At 45.1% G+C, this 22,379-nt stretch overlaps 2 protein-coding genes across 2 annotated transcripts in view; one reads left to right on the top strand and one right to left on the bottom strand.

Moving 5' to 3' along the window:
- Positions 1-22,379, top strand: part of LOC138488178 (zinc finger protein 343-like) — a 725,547-nt gene that overhangs the window by 688,279 nt on the left and 14,889 nt on the right. The gene's annotated exons all lie outside the window — the stretch shown is intronic.
- LOC138488177 (uncharacterized) overlaps positions 2,738-22,379 on the bottom strand; it is a 99,513-nt gene continuing 79,871 nt past the window's right edge. Inside the window, exons 2-3 of the mRNA XM_069614971.1 lie at positions 4,072-5,038; positions 2,738-3,987 (exon numbers count right to left, since the gene is read on the bottom strand). Of these exons, the coding sequence (XP_069471072.1) occupies positions 2,939-3,987; positions 4,072-4,468 (1,446 nt within the window). The 5' untranslated portion in view covers positions 4,469-5,038 and the 3' untranslated portion in view covers positions 2,738-2,938. The remainder of the gene's footprint in view (positions 3,988-4,071; positions 5,039-22,379) is intronic.

The raw sequence follows: 22,379 nt of genomic DNA, 5'->3' as shown, positions 1-22,379 counted from the left end.
GGACAAGGGGACTGGAGACATCTGGTGGGGATTCCCTGAAATTAAAGGCTTCTGGGAGGAAGTTATGAAATCCCTCAAGGAAATGGTACCGGAGATCCTACCTCTCTCATTGGCTGAGACCTAAAGGGATTGGGGGGAACCAGAACGATATACAATTTCAAAGTCACAGAAGAGAGCATTGGCAACCTCCCATTAGCGGCCTGGCTTGTGATTGCGAAAGACTGGCAAGAAAAGAAAAAAAAAGAAAGAAAAAAAAACTCCCATGGTGGTGGGGTGGATCCGTAAACTCTGGGACATCTTAGTAGCAATGGAGTGGATTACATACAAGATCCAAGTGGAGGCGGACACATTTCAGAGGTAATGGGAAGAAACTATTTGCTTTCTGAAAAGTGATTTTGTGCAACAATGCTTCCCTCAGAAAGTGCGTGTATTGGACATTAAATTGAACGAGGACACAACAAGAGTGCCTCAGAAATATTGAAACAATAAGCCTCAGAGGATGTACAGAAGGGGTGTGTGATCCATGGGACATGTTATGTTAAATACCAATAAAGAAAACAAATTAATTTAAAAAAATGATTGCAATGCATTCAGTGCCATCTTGGAATCACTCTGGGTCCTGCGAATGTGTGGCCTCTGCACTCTGGCTGCCCTGTGGCCGTGCTTGTCGGAATACACATCTCTCCTCTGTTCAGTTAATGCTCAGTGCTTAGTCAGGATGCTTCTGCAAACACTAGAAATCTGCATTTCATCTCTTCTCCCTCTCCCCTGTTTTTGCTGCAGGACGTACTACAGCCACAGGGTTGGAGTGGAGGGCATACAATGTGTTTTGTGTTCTTCCTCTACCTTACTGTGGGACAGAGCAGAGGCGTTGCTATGGGGGGCTGAGGGGACTACTATAGGTCTTTTGGTTGTAGCCCCGGATAGAAGGTCAGGGACTACAACCAAAAGGCTATAGCTAGCCCGAATCCCGCCAGTCTCGACAATAGCTTAGGCACTGATCTTTTCCAGACCTGGCAACACCCCAGGAACAGAGAATTATTGTGTTTCATGCAAGGTACTGGGCCTACGGGAACCATACTCTACTACCCTCAGTGAGGCACTTCGGGTAGAGGGCGGAACAGCAGTCAATAGCAACCCACTATCTTTACTGGCTAGGATAGGGAGTTGTGGTAACTCACAACACGGGACAGAAGCCAGCAATACGGTCCTTGGTAACCATAATACTCCTACCAGTGGCTGCCTCAATTTGGCTAGCAACTGAGAGAAGTTGTCCTTAGACCACCCCATCTGAAGTCAGTAAGAAAGGAGACCTGCCACTACCACTGGCCACAAGTAGTTTTAAAAACTACCTTAAACTCCGAAAAAGACCATCCAAGGATTGCCAACCAGGGACCTGGACAATGAGGCTATTTGGTTTCCAAACAAATAACTTATTACCTACTGTTTCAAACCTAAGGAGAAAATATCTGTACATTTGCCCATTTTCCAATCGGAGTAGACAACGCCCTATTTCGTGCTTTGGTGTTGCTTTTAAATAAAACTCCTTTAAAACTTCATCTAAGCAGGTGTCTCATTGATTCTCACTCCGCTTTTTGACAGAACCCATGACAAGAAGGACTTCAATCTCTTGTGATTGGCAAAGGCATCAACTTGGCACACAGTCCTTAGTTAGGCCTGGACAGCACCTTGCCTCGCGTGCTCTCTGGCCAAGAAGGAACCTTGGTTGTGAAAACTAACTGCTCTGGGACAATATAGGAACTAGCCTTGCTTGTCCAGAAAGAAATTGTTCCTTAACAGGTACAGGGAGAGCACCTGAACGCTCACTCCAGACCGCTTCTTTAATGCGACAATCATGGAACCGCTCAGATGCCGGATGGAAATGTGGGACCTCTGAAGCCTGTTGTAGAAAGTCCTACTTTAAGGAAAACTGACATCCTGCCACACATTCTTGGGATTTAGGCATTGGAGCCATAAAGAGTGGAGTTCGAAAAACTGTCAGGCAGTGGTCGGATTTCTAAAAAAATAAGCACTGCCTGTATGGCCCGCAGACCACAGGGGTGCAGAGGTTGCTACAAAAAAATTACAAGAAACCCCAAATGAACAAAACAAAAAGCCTAATGTGTAGATGCAAAATCGACAGAAACACATGTTCAGCCTCCAATCTAATAAAATACTGTGGAAGGAAAGCCAGGTCAGGTTGGATGTGCAGACAAAGGCAGAAATGCACAGGGAAAGAAAAAAAAATCATATGTAAAAGGAACACTCACAATTGTACACCTGCAACCAATTCCACAAACGTGTTCCATCTGTGTGTGTATATAGGTAGATGCAAAGATTACCCGTATGACATTTATGACTGATTGAGATTACATGTATCACAGGTATCTGAACCCATCTTAAAAAGGCTCCACCTCTTGCAGACTAGTCAGAATATCTGTTGCTTGCTTAGATATTGGATGATGCTGCAACAACGAGCAGTTACAAAGGAGTAGGATAAAACACGAAGCAATGAGCATTTTAACTGTTAATGAACAGGTTAAGAAGTCTACAAAAACAGTAGGTTGGGGGTCCACTAGTGCAAAATAGACAAATTGTAGATCATCACTGTGCTATGTGGCAAGTACGACAACAGGACAATGAGCCATGTCAGGACATGGTCAGATAACGAGCCAAGGTCTTGAATTCCTGCCACGTGTGGGGGCGGTGGGGATGCAGATGAAGTAGTTACAAGGGAACATGTTGTGCACACTTTATTTTATCAACTGAAACATGCAAATGGATATATGAACAATCATCAAAAATACTACCCCTTCCACAAAACCACCCGTGAAAATATACCGATTCATATCCTTAGGCATTCCCAAACCAATGTTCTGTTCTCTATGCCATCAGCCTACCAAAAAAAATAAATAAAAAAAATTGCATTTTGTGTCCATTACTTCTTCCTCCTTTTCTCAGGGGAGAGAGGGAAACGTGGCTCTGTCCGCAGAGCTGAACACCTCTTAGGCCTACCTGCAAACTGTTGGGTGGACTGAAGAGCAGAGGAGGGGATGGTTGCGGTGCCACAATGCATAGCCATCTGTGACATGGTCTGCTCCTGTCGCTGAAGGAGCTTGATCAAGGTGGCAAAAGATTGGGCATGAGCCTCATTGGCAGCCAGCATCTGCCTGGTAAGGGTCCCGTTTGAGGAAGAAACACGGTTCAGGGCCCGTGACAGATTAAGGGAAGCATTAAACAGGGCACGGTTCGAGGCCCTGACCTCCCGGCGTTCCTCGGAAGCATCTTTTCGGGTATACCGGTAGATTTCACAAGCATCTGCTCTGGCTTCCTGGCGAGCTTCAAGGGCATCTTCTCTAGCCTCTCTGCGTGCTTCACGAGCATCTTCTCTAGCCTCTCGGTGTGCTTCACGGGCATCTTCCCTGGCTTTCCGGTGGGCTTCATTCAATGCACTCTGCCTCAGCTGTCCGTCCCTCTCAAAATGCTGGTCGAGACGCTTTACTACTCGAGCCACTAGACGGATGGCTTCGAGTTGCTCCCTCCCATTGTCTATCATGGATTTCTGACTTCTTTCCATTGACTCTATCCTTGCCATAAGGGCCACTTGAGACTGCACAGCAGATGCTGCGATGGGAAGGTTTTCTGAGCTGCCAGGAATGGCTTGGTTCCCTTCAACAATCTCAATCAAATTGGGCCTCTCTGGGACAGCCTTGTGATTTCCCCAGTCCTCATCCTCTTCCTCCTCCTCCTCCTCCTCCTTTATGATCACAGGTAGGACATCATCTAGCTTTAGGTGGTCAAGGCACTCATGATCTTCATTGATGGTCATTGCCATAGGCTCAAGCGTGGTAGTGTTTTTTAGTCCTCCAAGGGATATGGACGCATACAAGTCCTTTACTGGTGGAAACGGTCCTTGCATGGGGCCAGCTTTCTCATCACAATCGCCCTCTTCTCGTTCTCTATGCAGGTCTGTGCCCTTTATGCCACCTGTAATGGGGAGTAGTATGTCAGCGCATGTACATGCATTTGTGCAAGGCACACATTGCGACAAGTAATTGAAATGTGACTCACCTTCAACACCAGACTCTTGAATTCCTGTCTCAATAACACCAACTTCATCACTCTCCCTCATAATAAGAGAGAGGGTCTTCTCCTCCCATGGTAGCAAGATAAGTCGAGGTGGAGGGCCAGTTGCTCCTGCAAGGCATTTCTTCCTAAATTCAGTGATCTTGCTACGTACACGCCTCTTTAAAACATTCCACCTTCTCTTTAGATCAGCCAGGCTGCGGGGGCGAAGAGCCACTGCATTGACTTTAGCGTGTACAGCGTCCCACAGACTGGCCCTGGTATGTGCAGTATTTTTTAGCATTAGATTCTCAAAGAGGTGTGCCTCCTCTCTCATTATCGCCTCCACGAGGACTGAGAGTTCTTCATCAGAAAACTTTACATTTCTCTTGCGGCCAACCATGACTGCTCTCAATGGGGTCGCCAATGAAATTTGCCGCTAGTAGGAAAAACGAGGATTATACAGGAGCAGGCCATTAGAAATTTGGAAACGTAGCAGGAAGGAGCAGGAGACAGTTTATGGACCTTTTGAAATTAACTTTGAATGAGGATTAAATGTTTTTCGCGTATACTTAGTAATAGGATTAGTAGGATTATATTGGAGGGGGATGCTAGACGTTGCAAGTCACTGGATATATTCCTGGGACATTTCAGTAGTCTTGATGCAAGTGAGGGGCCATACAAGGAAGTGGACAAACAGAATCAGTTACAAAATGTCATATGTAGAAGAAAAAAATATGCAACTTAAAGTTCAAAATCAAGCCTGATAAATTCAGTGCACCAGCCAGCATGGTTTGTCATGATGATCCAGAAGAAGTTCAAAAGGAAACAAACAAAAATCCCTTGTAAAAGAAATTTTAAAAATGAAAGAACGGCTACAAATCCATGGGCAGAATCAGCACGTCTATCAAACCACCAGCCGTTTCCAAATGAATAATCAAGATCCTTCTGATGTCCAACAGATGTGAAAGACCTGCAACAGAATAGATACAATCACCAAGGATCCCATGACATTTGTACACATTTAACAAGTCTTTAAAATAACCCATTTACTAGTTCACCAGGTAAATGTGTATAATAAAATGTTTGCCAAGCATCACAAAAATGCAGCCAATGAGCAACTGTTCTGAATGCAAATTAGTCCTAGGCTTGACCAAGAAAATAATCCTTGCTCTACCATGGCAGGCAGGCACGCAGGCAGACACGTATGCGACTGGACTTATTTGCATGCACAATCATGACTCCCAAAACTGTAAAGATGCATCTTCCCTTTTCATTTAGTGGCTGACCCATCTCACCATTTTGTTGCCCAGATGTTAGCCTCGCATGGGACAACAGACTGCATGTCCCTTTACAGAAAGCCCCTTCTGGGCAGGTGTCAAGAACCAAATGGTGTCTGCCATACCCATTCATCTGAGTGGACAGGCTTCCCGGCCCACCAAAGGATGCATCACAGACATTCATGAAGAATTAGGCCCGAAGGAATCCAGTGAACACATTTTATTTAAAAGTCTGTACAGGTTTTGCCAACATAAGGTTCTGTAGTAAGCTAAACGTTGCAAGGGTTATTCTCCATGGTGGGGTAGTGTTCTGGGAAAAACTTAAAGAAAAGAAAATATTCCAGAAACTATTCTGCCAGTACTCACAAATCCAGGGCTGGATGTTTCCCCGGCAAATCCACACAACTTGTGAGCACACCGTAACAGGTTTTAAGACATTCCGCACACCCTATTTCCCCCAGTTAGCTAGGACTCTTCTCCTGAGATTTCAGTTACCAGTTTAATGGTTTCCATAACCAGTTTGCCACCGTTTCCAGAACTTCCCCTTGGTTCCCAGGTCCAAGGTTATCTCCAGACTCCGGGGTGGATTGTTTAAGTGTAGCTGTGAGCATCAGGCATTCCAGTATGGATTGGAGACAGAGGATGACTGGAAGCTGCCCTAACGTTGGGACAGAAATCTCACTAGGTCTCTCACTGGCTCCGTGTCTGGGTTCTGTTCCTTCACCCACCCACTTCAATCAATCGCCTCCTCTGGGTCTCGCTGCCAGTCCCGCTCCGATAAAGATTTTTATTTGGTCATCGGTCTTCCTTGGTTTTTCCCTCTTGTTCTTTGCGTCTGTTACCTATCTAAAGAAATTCCACTCTACATAACTATTACCCAAGTCCCCCCCCCCCCCCCCCCCGAGGTCTTTACTGGTCTGTGACTTCACTAGTTCTTGCCAACTCATTGGTGCTCCCAGTGTTTCTTCCATCTGCCACCTATCTTTCAATTTTTTGAGATTTTTCCACTCCCTTGCCTCTTTCAGCACTTCTCTACCCACTCTTGTTCTCTTTCCTCCTAGTCCTGTTCTTTCCTTGTCCTTTTCCCACTATTCATTCTCTTTCTCCCCTCCCAATTCTCCTCTCCCCACGCTCGTAACCTTGGCCTTCACATTGACCCTCACCTCTCCCTATCTCACCATATTTCTGTTACTGCCAAATCTTGTCACTTTCACCTCTACAACATTCGCAAAATACGACCCCTCCTTACCTTTCATGCAACTAAACTCTTGATCACCTCCCTCATTTTCTCCAGACTTTTCTACTGTTACTCCCTTTTCTTCGGTCTTCCCTCCTCTCACCTCTCCCCACTCAAATCTACCTACATCTCTGCCATCCGCTCCCTCTGCCTTCTCTCACCTCATCTCTCTAGGTTGGCTTTCTTTTCACTCCCAATTTAAATTTAAATCCCTGTCTTGTCTTCAAATCCCTCCATGGTCTTGCCCCCCCACCTTACCTCCCTTCTTACTCTCTATCCCCCTCTCATTCTCTTCGCTCTGCTGATCTCTTCCTACTCTCCCCTCCTCCTCCCACTTCCGCTCTTTCCAACTCCTTGCTCCGTTCCACTGGAATCCCCTTCCCCTACCCATCCGCTCTTCTCCCTCCTACCCTGCCCTTCGCTCTTCTCTAAATTCTTCTCTTCCATTCCCCCATAACACCCCTCACCCCCCTCTTCCACTTCTTTACACCATTGCCTCACCTCCTATTTCACCTTTACACCCTTTCCTCCCCTCCACTTCCCTCTTATACTACCTCCTGCTCTTACCTAATCTTATTCTTCCCTTTCCTCTTACCCTCCTGCTTCCCTCTAACTCCACTGACATCTCCTCTCATCCCTCCCTTTCCTTTGTCACTCTACACTCCCTCCTCTCCCCAGCAATAATGGAAACTGTTCATCGTCCATCGAGTTGTGACTCATTCATTATCTTATATTGTTTTACCTCCCACTCCCTCTTATTCCCTTGTCCCTCTACCAATAATGTTAGTTGTTCCTCTCGTTTCAATTTATGTCTCAATTATTACTAGCTGTTCATTGTCTCTTCCTATCCCTTGTCCCTCTCCCCACCCGCCTCATCAGCAATAATGTAAATTGTTCCTTATACTGTTTGAGTTGTGATTCAATTACCATCGTTTGCTTGTTGTATTTCTTCTAGTTCTTATGTACAGCACTTTGGATTAAAGGGCTATATAAATTCAATAAAATACAAATATTCAGTCAATTCTCCCCCCACCAACCGTCTTCACCCCTTTGAGAACCTCTCAAAGTAATGTGGGTTCTCTAGTTAGCTATCTCTTTCACCCCCTTATTACAATTCAGTCTGTCACTCTGTCCCTCTCAGTCTGTCAGGCTGAGAGACTGTCCAGACTGTCTCTCAGTCTGTCTCAGTTTCTCTCACTGGGCCTCTGGATTCCCTGCCTTAACCTAGCTTCTTGGATTCTCCCTGAAGCCTCTGGTCTCCACCTTACACCAGCCTTCTGGGTCACTCCCTCTGGGAGCATCCCCCTCCACCCCCATTTTCAGAGACTTCCATTAGAAAGCAACTGGAGATCACCCTTAAAATACTTCAGACACTCAGCCCTCTTCTATCCCCTTTTCCTCTTGCTCCAGTCACCCTTCTCCAGCTCCTTCTCTTCCCCTTTCCAGCCAGTACCAAATGAGCTCTTCCTCCTGGATCCACCAGCTACTGACTAAGCTCTTGGATCATATTAGGGGCTGTGTCCCCCTCCTTCCACCCCCCCCCCCCCCAATGGTGTAATGTGGCTCGGTGTGATCAATGGGAGGGGGATTGGTTGCTAGGCTCCCCCTGCAGGGATGGTTTACAGCCCTGGTGTGGGACTGTGGATAGGCTAGTCCCTCTGCAAGGCGGTCCATGTGCTACCCGACAAACCTAGACCGTCCTTCCAGCATCTCAATGTATTAAGGGAACTCCATGGTTATCGTTTGATATAAAGTACTTGGTAGTCACAGTTTTATGGGCCCGAGGGAGACTCTAAGGTCAGCTGGACAAAGGATTCAGGAACCACATCCAAAATATTGCAGTTCTTAACACCCTCTTGCTCTTTAAGTTGTCGACATGTGCGCGCTGCCGGATACTCGGACTCTGCTCCCCAAAAAGGGCCAGAATAGCTACAGTTAACAGGGACAAGCTCCTGCTTTCCTCACATGGCACATTGTCTAGGAAGTTTTGGAATATTTCCGATGCTATACCTTGGCCCATCAGCATGTGGTATCAGGGGGCAACTGGTTCCTTTGGTGCCCTCACCAACATAATCAACCATGGAACTTCCTCAGATGTGACAAAGGTCCCATATAAAACTAAGAATGTCCTCATAAGCCAAATTTGTCTAACATCATCTGGTGACCAAGTGAGTCTAAAAAAGTACTCGATGTCTACGTTCTGTAATAATCCAATTTTCACCTCTTTTAAATAGCGTCCATTCACTGGTCGAAGGATGCATGGTTCAATAAATTAACTGATGGGTCAAAACTCTCTTCACAAATGTGCTCTTTGATAAGGAGAAGTTACGAACCAGGTTCTACTAGCCAAAAAAACCAAAACCTAGCAGAGGAAAAGTGGTGAGCAGCTGCCACATTGTACTCCACAAAGTGCTTCCTAGAACATTTATTTTATTTTGTAAAATAGAGTTATTTCATAGGAGAGGGTTGTCCTGGCAACCTGGAAGGCACATTTCATACAGCCCATATGGCTAAATGCTGAGCTACAGTAATATAATTTTCAGTTTGACAGATGATGCCCCTTAGAACCGTCACGCTATGCCCAGTAACAAAGAAAAAATTGACTGTAGGGTAAACTGCATTACGAGAGCTTTCAGCCCATAGGTAATATAAGTGGCTGTGTGCTGCAGAAACGGTAAGGCTGGGTCCTACCCTAGACCCAGTTTAAGTTAACACAGGGTTTAGTTAGACCAATTGTCTGCGCTCACCTATAGGCATTTGTGCCGTTACACTTTATGTGCTTCCCACTGATGAGAATCATTCAAGTATACGATTTGGAACATCAAAGTGCAGTGTATCAACAATAATGAATTATAGGGTTCAGACTCAAAGAAATGTTCTTTAATTGAAGTAATCCTGGTCCAGCGGACATGTGTTTTGACCAAATGGTCTTTGTCAAGGCTGTTATCAACCCCATTTCATTAAATAAATAATAAATAAAAAAATCCACGAATATACATACCAGGTTCAAGATGGGCAGACAGAAATAATGGGCAGACAGAAATAAGTCAAACAAATACAAAATACATGGAAATTTGAAATTAAAACTTTTGTTAAACATACAAGATGGCAGGAGTTTTGGACGTCATTAGGGGTGGCGGCAATTAGAATCCCAAAAATTGTTATCCCACACTCAGTTGGTACTACTATCCTTAACTATTATGCCGTCGTGTTTATAGTCACAACACTAGTAGAATTTATTACCTAAAGTAACCAAGTTTTAATTTCAAATTTCCATGTCATTCACATATTTTGTTTGACTTATTTCTGTCTGCCCATCTTGAACCTGGTATGTATATTTTCATGGATTTCTTAATTATTGTTGATACACTGCACTATAATATTACACATCGTATACTTATATGAATGATTCCCATCTGTGGGAAGCACAATAAGTGTAACAGCACAAATACCCGTGCGTGAGCGCAGACAATTGGTCCAACTATGCCCAGCAACACCATCATTTCTTCAACTTTCTCTTCCTTTTAAAGAGCTAGCTGTGTTGAAATTGGCATGGAGCAATCTGACAATGTGCACTTACTGAGCTACCCAAGTACCCATTTATTCGCCGAAAAGGTCCACATGTTGAAAGGAAGCCACATTGATGGCAATGTTTGTTGGCGATTTGATACTTGGAGAAGCCTAGATGCTGTGATGCCTAACACGAAAGAGGCCTCCAGTTCGATTTAGTCCTTTTGTAATGTAAAAACTCATGATGAGAAGTTTCAAATTGTTCTGATTAATTGAAAATACTGGGAAAGTTTTGTTTCTCTTGATAATCCCCTCTATAAGTACCTCACCTGATGTTTTCGGTTGGTTGGGGTACATAGTAGGAAAGATGTTTGTGTGCCTGCAGGTTTTGTTGAAAGTGTTGCTCTCATTTGAATGTTTTTCTTTTTTTTTTTTTAACTCATATAGGAATAGTGAGAGGGGGTTGGGGTTAAAGGTGACGGGGGGGGGGGAGGGGAGGGAGAGAGATAGAGAGATGGAGAGTTAGAGAGATATATATTTCGGGAGGGGGGAGAGAACAGTGCAGATCTATTCCAACAAAACCCCTGAAATTCAGCATAGGTTGGTAGCTCTGCCACCTTAACTCAGGGTCACATTGTGCAGCGGTTAATATCCATCCTATCTAGGTACTTTGGCGAAGAAGAGTGAGTCACGATCATGTAGCTCTGCCTGCTTGACATCAGGCAGGAATCGACATTTTAAGTGGTTCAGAGAGGTAAGGCTACAGCCATCTTGAGTGAAATCAAATGTATGAGAAATAGCTCTGAAGCTTCGCTCCAAAAACTTGAACTTTGCTAAATGCACCATTGGGAAACTGACACATCAGTTAAATGGTATAAAAGCTCCAAACTCCGAGCAAAGCGGGCTCTTTGATTATGAGCAGAAAGCTGTTAACTTGCATCTGTTTGATTTGCATCCTAACAGAGAACACAATCTGGTTTAAAACGGATAACAGGGGATAACGGGCGCAAAGTCTACAAGGAGTAGGATAAGCACGGCAAATTCCACTTTTTTTGGTCAGTTATACTCCCCCTGAGCCCAATGCCCTTACAGAGCAGCTTAATTTTGGACTTTATTGCATTAACAAGCTTAATCTTTTTGCAGAGGATGCAGCCATAGCCATTACAACCAGAAAAATCTATGCCTCATGTTTAAGCGGAGTGACAGCTTTTCCTTAGTTTTCGGTTTCAAGATTAATACTTCACTATCTGAACTACTCAACAGGGATCTATCATGATGCACTTTAATTCTTGAAACTATCCCTTTTCTATTGTGCCAAGTGCCATCTCATGAAAGATAAAGGAAATCAATGAAGCAAAGTATCCAAGACTTATTAGCACCAATCAGCAGAACATGAATAAGTGGAAAGGATTAGCTACTTCGTGCTAAAAAAAAAAAAAAAAACTAAAAAAAACAAAACAAAAAAAAACAACAAATAAATTGAAATAGATGAGCATACAAGAAGTGGTTAAGTATCTTTCCCAAGCACTGCTGACTCCCATTCTAAGGTTGGACTTGAAGGAGATGCTAGCTACAATATTGAAATTCATATGTATTAGTAGGAAGCAGATGCTCTGTAAAATCTCACTGTTTAAAGTTAAATTGGAGTGTTATGGAGTGCCCAGGGGTGCAAACTATTGCCGAGCAGCTCAGCAAAGGATTATAGCAGAATTAATGAGGTCCGAGTCTGAAAAGAGGTGGTTCTTTATGAAACAATCTGTTGCATGATCTCACATTTGGAGGTTACCATTGCCCCACAGAAATTCATAACATGATCCCTGTATATAAACTCTATGGGTCTATGTGGTTTAACCAAAATAAATTACTATGTTGTACTTTACCACTTTTTTTCCTTTTATTTGGGTGTTCCCCTCCCCCGACCCACTGCATGACCCAGGACATGCCATACCCCTCTAAATAGATCTATTTTATCCCCACAAATTAAATTCCTACATAGTTTCCCTCTGCTTTACTAAAGGAGATACTGGCCAGGCCACGGGCAATGACCAAGAGGAGGTAAGCCCTGAGAGCTTTTGCAGCACTAACATTGCCACTGCTTCCTGCAAGTCATCTCCCGGGCCATCATCCATTCACTCCCGTAGCTTATTCCATGAACTGGAAATCACGTCCCGGAAAACGCAGTCCACGACCACTTCACCATGCAAACCCCTAGCCAAGAAGGTAATGTTCCGATTACATTTGTACCCCGAGCACTGTGCTATTTTTACTCCTTGCCCCTTTCCCTTCTTACCTTGGGGGCCCACTATTCACCCTGATGCTCGTCCCACTACCCTACCACCCTCTAATGCATATCCAAGAACGATCAACACACTCGGCTTGTACCGAAAGGGGCCCATCCGCACCCCCCCACCATAATCGACAACTGCTGCATTATCCGATCAGGTCACTTCCTCCGCCTCTAAAAGTAGACACCCATCCTATATGGCTTGCTCCCATTACTGCGCTCTCTGGTCACGTCAACTCAGAATGTCATTAAACTACCAGTGACATCGATCCCATCACTCTGGGACGTTTTTGAGAATCGTACATTTCCATTGCACTTTCTCCCAAAGGAAAGGCTGGCTTTGTCTATATGTCTTGACCATTTCCTATCCACCCTAGATTCTAACCCCCAAGTAACCAAAGTATAGGACTTCCTCAATGTTTGTTTCACCTATTGCAAGGTTAAAGCTGCGCGGCTCACACAATGTGATGAACTGCTCTGTTGACCTTAGTGGCCTGATGGGGTTCTAGAGATAAGGGCCATGTCATTTGCAAACATTAGGATGCCGATCTCATCTACCCCAGAGATGGGGAATCAAAAAGGTATTTACCTGGAATTCTGTTACCAACCCATCAAAGAACAAATTAAAAAGGCCTTTTCCTACTAACAACCCAAGAGGTGGAGATGACCAGAGGACAACTCACCAGTTTTTCTGTTCAGTGCGGTTTTCCTAAGGGTTTGAGTCACCAGGTGGAGATCCTACATATTTCTAGTCCATTGATCGAATCACAAGCTCATCTAAGAAGCATCCCACGTTAGCCTGATGAGATCACAAAACTTGATCCATCAGCTGTTGGAAAGTAGCGGAAGCTCAATGTAGGCCAAATAGCAACACTCTAAATTGAAAGCAGAATTTCTGGAGTCGAAATGCTGTCTGGTCTTCTGAAAAGACTAGTAGTTAGCAATAACCCTTGGCAATGGCAAAAGGTAGAGTGTAGGGAAATGCCTCCATTCTTAACACGGGAAAAGCGTGGAAACCATAGATGTTGATTTCTCTGGTAGCGTAGATCTATGGTGGTAGAAATGCTATACTCTCCAGGTCTTTTTATCGAAACCAGGCAGCGATTTAAAACATCCTGAATATTCCTGGATTGATACTTTTGAACAGCCAAGTTAAGCCTCTTGGGGAGTCCTCCGGTCCAATTGGCTAAAACGTGATCTTCTGGCGCCTTCTATGCCTTCAGCCAATTCACATCAATCTAAAGACCCCAGCCACCCACCCCAGCCCCGAAATCGATCTGTTTGTGGCACGTGATCCTTTGGATTGCTGAGGACATCACTAGCTAGATGGATACTAGGCCACTGGGTTAAGAATTTATTTTCAGATGTCGGTAGCAACTCAAGGACCTGTCCCCCACCTTGAGCCTGTCGGGAATACACCAATTTCTGTTTGTCTTGGGCTTTGTGCATATGTTGGCTAACCAGCTTTGTCACCAACTATTTCCCTGGTTCTCTGAATTCATGGCGTATAGTTTGCAACAGAATCCTGTTAGTTCTCTAAGCTTTTCTTTTAACATGTCCAGGACCTCACAGTGTACACTTCCATAAATGTGCTCCAAAGGAATTGTAGTTGATTGGTATGCTTTGGCTAAAGGGTTCTAGTAAACCATCTGCTTGTGGTCAATCAATGGAGATAGAGGGTTTTGATTTTAAGGGGGCGGGGGTTGGGTCTTTGGCTTTGTCCTAAATATGGGACATAAAGGTGGACACCTTCTTTGTCTGCTAGGATTACTTTAGGGATGCCCATCCTAGAAAAACAAGTGTTTGAGAATCTATTGTATAATGTTGTCTTCAAGAGTAAGGGTTCCGGTTAACAGGTGACATGATCAACAATGACCAAAACATATCAGTTTCAGGTTTTGGAGGGCTGTAAGGGCTCCAGCTGCCCATTCTCTAACAGATAGCCTGCAGTGTATGGAGAAGGTGCATGCTTACATCAAGAAAATAATGAAATCCCCAATATTTTAACTTTCACCTAGCCTTGTTGCCTATAGGTCGACCACCAAGATCCCCATGGTTGTACCAGCTACCCACAAACACAAATTCCCATTTGAGAGACATTGACTCTGCCAGATAACTTTTCTGGAGGATTTGGATCGTTTTGCAGCATCAATTGATATGATGGAAATTTCAAACCAAAAAAAGGGCTCAAAACATTGCATGGAGTTTTTAAAATATCCTGATGCCCAAACTAGGTGGGAGTTAGCCAGATCCACCAATGCCTTCCTGAAATGGTATAGGCACTAAAGTGACAGCTGGCAATACCATGCCATTTATTATTGTCAACATGATGCCCTCCTCTCTACGAAGAGCCCCTGCTTAGGTGCCTAATCCAAAGATTACACGATGAGTCATTCCTTAAAGAAGAATCGTTACGCTGGGCATCAGTGAATTGGGGGACAGAGCAAGTTCCTCAATTGGATTGAGAAAAGTGGCAGCCACGCTTGGAAGCAATATTACCATCCATTAATCTATGAAACTCGATTTTTGGGGCCTGTGGCAAACAGCACCATTTTCTCAGCAAGCAACTCAGTTTCCTCTGCTGTGCAGGTCAGACCCTGACAACCTTGATGGGCCTCTCCGGGGAACCTTATGTTCTGAAAGCATTGCCACCTTCAGAATTGGAGTGGATGGATATCTTGGACCCCTGGTGCCAGGTCCCATTAATCCCACTAGTAACACAGCATGGCAAAGGCTGAGGGTTCAACAGATGGACAGAGATTTAGTGTTTATTAAAAAAAATGTTTTAAAAAGTAAAAGCCCAGAAGGCTAAGGGTTTTCGGTATCTATGAGAACACCAGACGATGATATGGTCACTGACGAGTTTTAAGTGCGCCACAGTTTTTTAGCCGGTGCTGATGCTTGCTTGTCTTTAACAGTGGAGAATCCCGACGATAAACTAGCAGTAAAACTGAAGGTTTTTAATTAATCGCAACTGCTGGTATTGCTTTGGGAAACCCCCCCGCACCCCTCCCCCAAACCATAATTTTTCTGCCCACTATGTCATTAGAGAAGGTTCAAATATGCAAATCAATCAGACTTGTTCCCACCCCAAAGGAGGCAGTCCAACCCAAACGGTTAGGTCACATTCTTGCTACACAAGCACCCCCAGGGAGCGAGATGTAGCTTGGGTCTCTACAGCAGGCTTGGAAGCAGGTGTGGGCATACCCACCTCACTCAGGGTGACATTTGCAAAAACATGCAGTAAATGACTGTAGGGGTTTAAGAATATCCTAATCGCAAGCGTTGGTCTGGGAAATCCTCAACAACATTGTTTTTCAACCTACCATGTGTGACAAGGCCAGAGGGGGACGGGAATCCCCATCAGTCGAGGGTGGAGGGGGTCTACTAGGTAGGCAGTCCTACCCGAGGTGGACGGTGGAAGCAGAGAGGGTCCCAATTCCTAGCTCGTCTCCTTGTGCCAGCATGCCTGTATGCAGACCCTTGTCTCCAGAATTGTCTCAAATTATAGATACTCGAAAGTGTCTGTCCTTTTCAGAATACCTGCATCCAACAATGAATCCCCAGCAGAAGAGACAACGTGATCAGTGGAACAGAGCCCATCAAAGAACGGGAAGGAGCCACCAGGTAAATCTGAAGAGCAGCTGGCGTACACCAGGGGGCCAGTTCAACGTGTTGCAGAGGGAGAGAAAACAGTGACCCTACAAAGCAGTCAGAAAGAGCTAGGAGAGCCATCAGTGAGAGCAAGCAAGACTGCATGAACACAAAACACCCCATGACAACCAGGAAACAAAAGGGGGAGCTAATCTCCCAGCCCTTCCCCAGAGACCTACCCTAGTTCCATATCAAAGTGAGAACCGACACACAAACAGGATCATTGGACAATCCGTACCACCATTTTTGTTATGTGGCAAGCCTGCACAGAGCCAGTGGGTGGGTCTTAGACCCCTTTTGAGGACGACTTCGTCACACATACATGCCTCAGGTTGGGAAGACCTGGCCAGATTGGCCAGGGAGAGTTACCAAATTAAATCAAAGGGAGGAGAATTTAAGCAGGGCATAGGGGGGTGGTGGAGGGTTCAGGGGAGTTGGGAGGATGACAAAGAAAAGCAGGAGGAAGAAGTGCAGCCTGTAGATCATGTGAGGTATTGGCTTAGGAGTGAAGTGGCTCGTGTGAGAAGTGTTTGGATAGAATATAGTGTAAGAAGTGGTTGTGAGGCGAATGGTTAGAGTGAAAGGAGGGTGTTGGAGTAGGATAGCAGTGGGACAATGAGAGTAGTAGAGTTGAGGAAGGAGCATAGGAATCGTAACTAAGTGTGGAGGGTGACCTAGGAGTGTAACATCGAAGGGACAGAGAAAGAGGAAGGAGACAGGATGAGGGGGCGCGGTAGGTAGAGTATGTGCATGGGTGAACCTAGCAAAATCCAATGGTGTAAGGCAAGGCCATAACCCTAAACCCCCATGCGAACACTAACACTTGTATATTGTACAGAGTGTGTAGAGAGATATGGCCCAGTGCAGTTCGGTTGTAATCACAGCTCATCTAGAGACTTAGTATATGGAGGGCGGAACAATCAGTAGCTCTAAGGAGGAGGATGAAATGAGAGTGAAATGAGAAGCAGCGATCATGAATCGTTAATAAAACCCCTTGAGCCGCCTCAGAGACTGGGTGTGAATCCTGGGCCATCGGACACATGCCATAACAGATGGGTACAGACCATTGACACATCAGTCTTTGGTCCCACTCAGTGTGCACAACAGCTCGTTTGGAGCAACACTGCTACAGGCTTCTGGAAACTACTATCTTTCCACTCTTCAGGCAACTTGGGCATTTCCACAGGGTTTTAGTTCCTGACTGGGCACACTCTGCTTTCCCTTCTCACTGGCAACCACCTCCCTGGTTATCCCTGGCACTTTCCTCAACACACCACACTAGTCACATCCTCTTTCTGGCGGTTACACTCCTAATTGCCCCCCCTCCTTTGAAAAGTATTATACTTTCTCTTCCTCCTTGTTGGTTCCCTTCTCCAACTGCTCCTTCCTAACCTCACTTCTACTGATCACCTTCCCACCTCCTCAGCTTCACCTCTCTCCTCCTTAGTGCCCTCAACTCCACATCCACTCACAGGTCTTCCGTCATCCCGATTATCCAACTTGACTTTCTCCACTCTCGGTCTCATCTCCATTCATTTGCATCTCATCTTGCTCACACCCATGCCTCTGCCTAGCCGTGCACCACTCATAACATCTTACTTCCAAATCCCAAGTCTCTCTAGTTGTCATAGCCCTTTTTATACCGTGGCAGACTGGCGAGTTTATTTGGAAGTGGTCTCTGCTGGGTTGGTACAACGAGTGAGCAAGGCAATTGGCTCATTTTCCCACAATTACAACTTGCCCATTTGTGTTGCTCTAGTAAGTCCATAGGCTGCTCTGAGGATCACAATTACTTCAAGAGAGGTCATCGTGGATATCCATTCTACATGCTCTCCGCGATTGCTAATTAACTCTTGTTTTGTGGGAACACCACCAGCATCGTGCAGCATGTCCGATGATACCCACCTTTTTTAGTTGAGCATGCAGAATACCACGGATGCAGGTCTTATCCGACCAAAAGTTCTCAAACCTTGACGTTTGTTACATATATCAATGTTTTCCTCTGGTGCCACATAGGGGCACATTGGTATAAGGAAAGCAGCAAACTGACCAGCATAAAGAACTACCACATCTACTTGCAAGTGGTTTCTCAGGGTGACTGGAAAATTGTCAGAAGGCTAGGGATAGACTGGGGAATCTGGGGAATGCTCCATGTAGCTTCTCCACAGCCTACATCCTGTATCAAGAGGTGGTCACCTGAATCAAATGGTTCTAGGAAGTTTCGCCAATTTTTGTGCTGAAAGGAAATTTAACCCGATTTTGCAGGTTTTTCTTTTTAAAGCACAAACAGCAGGGCGAGACACCTGCACCCCCCTTTCCACCCTCACCCCAACTTCCCAGCTACCCATTTGTGGTAATAAAAAGAGGCACAAAAATGTGGTAACAACGAATTTGATGAAGTTGCCATTCGGCAACTGTGGTGTATGCCAATCAAATGGTATTTTCAACTCATCCTCTAGCCATACATTTGGCAAGAGTATGGCACAGTGCAGCCGCTCTGCAGGGTTCCTTTGTTTTTTTCCTTTCCCTTGGTCTCCTGCTCCTATACACCTGCCCCTTAACTGTGAAGCAGATGACGGAGTGTATAATAAAAAGGTGCAGGGTGCAAAGTGCCAAGTGTACAGCAGAGTACAGTCGCTCTACAGTTGGCCTGCAGGAGGACGCAGGAGTGATAGCTTGAGAAGCAATCAACTCGGAAGGGCATACCCACAGAGGCATGAACAAGGACCCTGTGCTTACAAACTTCGATCAACCAGAAGTGTGCTTGACGAATACGGTGAATGCTGCTTTGGAACCCAAATTGGAAACAGACTAGTGCGGCCAGCATGCCAACCCATATGGTGGTCAAGACAAAAACAACAAAAGCGCTTGTCCATGATAGGCAGGCTGAAAACGCTTGTAACTGTTTAAAACCCACTCATATAACATTAGGAGTGCCCCTAGTCTGGCTTCAGGTCCAGACAATATAATACACCAAGACGTGGGAGCTAGTGTGATTGAGCCCGAGCATCCGCTACCCACGCCTTTGCTCACACCATTATGTCAAGCGAGCCAGTCCATCTCATTCATACCATAGAATTTGGGCGAGGTACTAAACTCTGTGGCTCTGCCAAATCATGAAGCAAACAAAATTACAGCATACTTGTCAAAAATGATAAAAAAGGGCCATGAAAATTGGATGAGTGGTTTGAGCGAGGTCGCCGATGTGGAAATATTAGTGCAAACAATTGAGGGGTTTCTTCCTTTCTTGTTTCTGTCCCTTTTCCCCCTTTAGGCAATGCGCAGCCCCCAACCCTGGCCTTCACCCCTCATATGGGTGAGCGGAAAGTGATGCTGCATACTAGTATCCCGGAAATAGCCCCTGGAAGGATACCAGAGAAGAAACTGACCACGGACAGAGAATTATGCAAATGCTGATGGTCAATTAGGCCACCCCACCCCCCCCAAACCTTCCCCCCTCCCCCCAACCATGAAACATGTTGCAGCTAAGGCAGATAATGTCAGAGCGGAGGGAGCTATGGACCCACTGGCAGAACTAGAGAGAACCGTATCTGAACTGGGATAGGACCAGTCAATTGGCAGCCGTCTCAAGGAATCTCTCAGAAATGATTGCCCTCCTAGACATCCAACTCCACAGAATTGGAGGTGGAGTTTAGAAGAACAGGGCCTCGTCCAAATGAGTGAAATCTAAACCCCCTCAACTCTGAACATTTTAACATAATGATTGCTCCAACGATTGCCCTCCCTCTTTTTTAAAAGCTATAGGAGTCAAATCAGTGATAATATGAAAGATAAAGCCACTTTGTTGGCAATTGTACATTCAAAAACAATATTCTTAGAGGGGTATATCACAGCAATAAGAATTGAGACTGGGATGATAACGGACCATGTAGTGGGGCCACGAAGAGAAGAGTGACCCAGCTTCTATATTCTCAAAAACCTCAGAGTAGAACTGTGAACGGAAAAAAGGAACACCCAACAAAGATTCACCAATGGTTTCACCCCAGACTGTCTGCGGCGTGAAACCAAATGGGGACACCATCCCAGAGGAAATATTGGAAGTGCCTGTACCCCTGGATGCTATCGGAAGAAGCATCATACTGAAGGACCAAGGACAAATGACTGCAGCAGTGACCAAAGAAAAAGACATGTTCGCAAATGGGTCTGAAGATGAAAAGGGTTAAGAGCTGTGCATCTCCAGCAAAGAACTATCCAATTCTCAGACAAGGGAGAAGGAAAAAGTATAGCAAAAAAGGGCATCTAAGAATGCAAAGAAACATAAGTCACAACCAAAGATGAGAGCTAATGACTCAGAAATGTGTGCAAAACTTCTCTGCCCCCGTCAAATTAGCTAAATGCGCAATGAAGCTGGAGAGGAAAAGAAATCTGGGCAAAAGCACGCAGACAACTGGTGTCTCAAACTCCGAGACTCAGGGTCATGGGTGAAGGATTTTATGGGGGGAAATGAAGCAATTTCACAGGATTCTCTAATGGATTTGTCAGTCTAAACAGAGGAAGATAAAAGGCATCCAATAGGGTGCGCCCACATACTTGAGAAAACTTGAAGTCGGAGAGAGAGGGAAGGGCATCACAAGACCTGGGAGTTCCGTCTCCAAACTTCCTCACTTGGCACAAAAAAGAAAAAAGGGCAGATGCTACATTTACACAGGAAAGGGAAAAAAAAAAAGACAACCAGCCTCCAGATGGATTTAAGGGCAAGCTGGTTGGGGTGTCTGAGTGAGCACAAGGGCCGCAATATAGATAAGCGCATGGTTCTGGAGAGATTAGTGGACATGCAAAACAACTTCATCCTAAATCTGAGAAAGAGCTTCTACACTGCATACCTAGGTTTAGGCCAATCTACTCCAGAGATATAAACCTGGTCCAATTTGTGATTGAGGAACATCTAGAACGAGTTCTTCTGCACCTAGAGTATAAAATTGTGAAGTAGATGCTTGTCGAGGTGCTTCATGCCTCCTGCCATTTGGGTTTGACATAACGACCGTTACAAAAAGAATGACAAGACCAGATTCATGGGAATACCTAAAAAGACGATCACTGGAAGAAAAGCGCTCTGAATGGCCCTAGCAGAGGAAAAGACCACCGTAGGAAGAGTAAAAATGAAGGATACCACTCCGATAAGGACAGAGCTGACTCAGGGGTAAGAACTGAGTGCCCGCTAAAGGCGACATTTGGGAGAAATAGTGGGTCAGGGTGAAAGGTGCCAACATCTCCTTTTCTGGACTTGGAAGCAGCAACAGAGGTCTCATGGTCTTGGATAGCAGAAGGTCTGCATCCCATGACAAGTGCAGGGGCGCAGGGTTGGTCTCCTGGAGCCCAAGGGGTCATTTACTTTTATTCAAAAGGGGAGATCTAGTATTTGAAGAATACTTTATGTCTACATGAGAACTGGCTGTGCTTCAACCCCTGCATGGACGGGTTTACAACAATTTAAAACCCGGCAAGGAAGGGATTAATAGGCAGGCCATCATCTGGGCTGCTGTTGGCTATAAGAAATGGAATAGGTATATAGGTGAAGTGCGTAACCCTAACCAATATATGCAGATGGAGTTGAGATGAGACCCTGTTGTATCACATTATTCAAGTGTAGTAACATTTGTTGACCAGGGTGAAAGTGTGGGTGACAAAGTCACATAGTGATAAAGATTGAGCCATATTACATTAGTAAGAAAAAAAAAAAAAGGGGGGTGGCGAGGCGCGCACTCCAGTTCCCAGTCAAAATGTACCTGATGCAAAAAGTAACTGGGTTAGATCCCAAAAACAAATTAACAAGTATTAACAGGGTTGAATCCCATCTGTTGTTCAGTTGCTCTGTTTTTCTTCTCCTCCTAGCGCTTTGTCACAATCGATCATCAGGGAGGCTGTGCTTATATTCAGGTGTTACCAATTGGTTGCTCTTTCAGTCTCTAAGGATTCTGGTAGATGTAGTGTTAACATGTTTTTGGGATCTAACCCAGTTACTTTTTGTATCAGGTCTAATTTGATTGGGAACTGGAGTGCGCGCCTCGCCATCCCACTTTTGTTTCTTACAATGTTGGAGTCCCGGGCTCCAGCAGCAGCACGGGGGTTACTGTGCCCCACTTTAGAGAACCACACTGATTGTTTTCTCTCCTCCCCCAAATTTGAGAAAGACTTGTCAGTTCCTGGTCACCTGATTGGTAACATGTGAAAACTACAGCTACCAGAATCCCTACAGACTATAAGAGCTGCTAATTGGAATCACCTGCACACGAGCACAGCCTCCCTGATTTTTTGTGACAGGAAAGCGCTAGGAGGAGAACCAAAACAGAGCAACTGAACAGCAGATGGGATCCAACCCTGTTAATAC

Source organism: Ambystoma mexicanum, chromosome 9 (assembly GCF_040938575.1).
Source record: "Ambystoma mexicanum isolate Mex_15411 chromosome 9, UKY_AmexF1_1, whole genome shotgun sequence".
Lineage (NCBI taxonomy): Eukaryota > Metazoa > Chordata > Amphibia > Caudata > Ambystomatidae > Ambystoma > Ambystoma mexicanum.
This window is presented reverse-complemented; position numbering and strand designations above follow the sequence as displayed.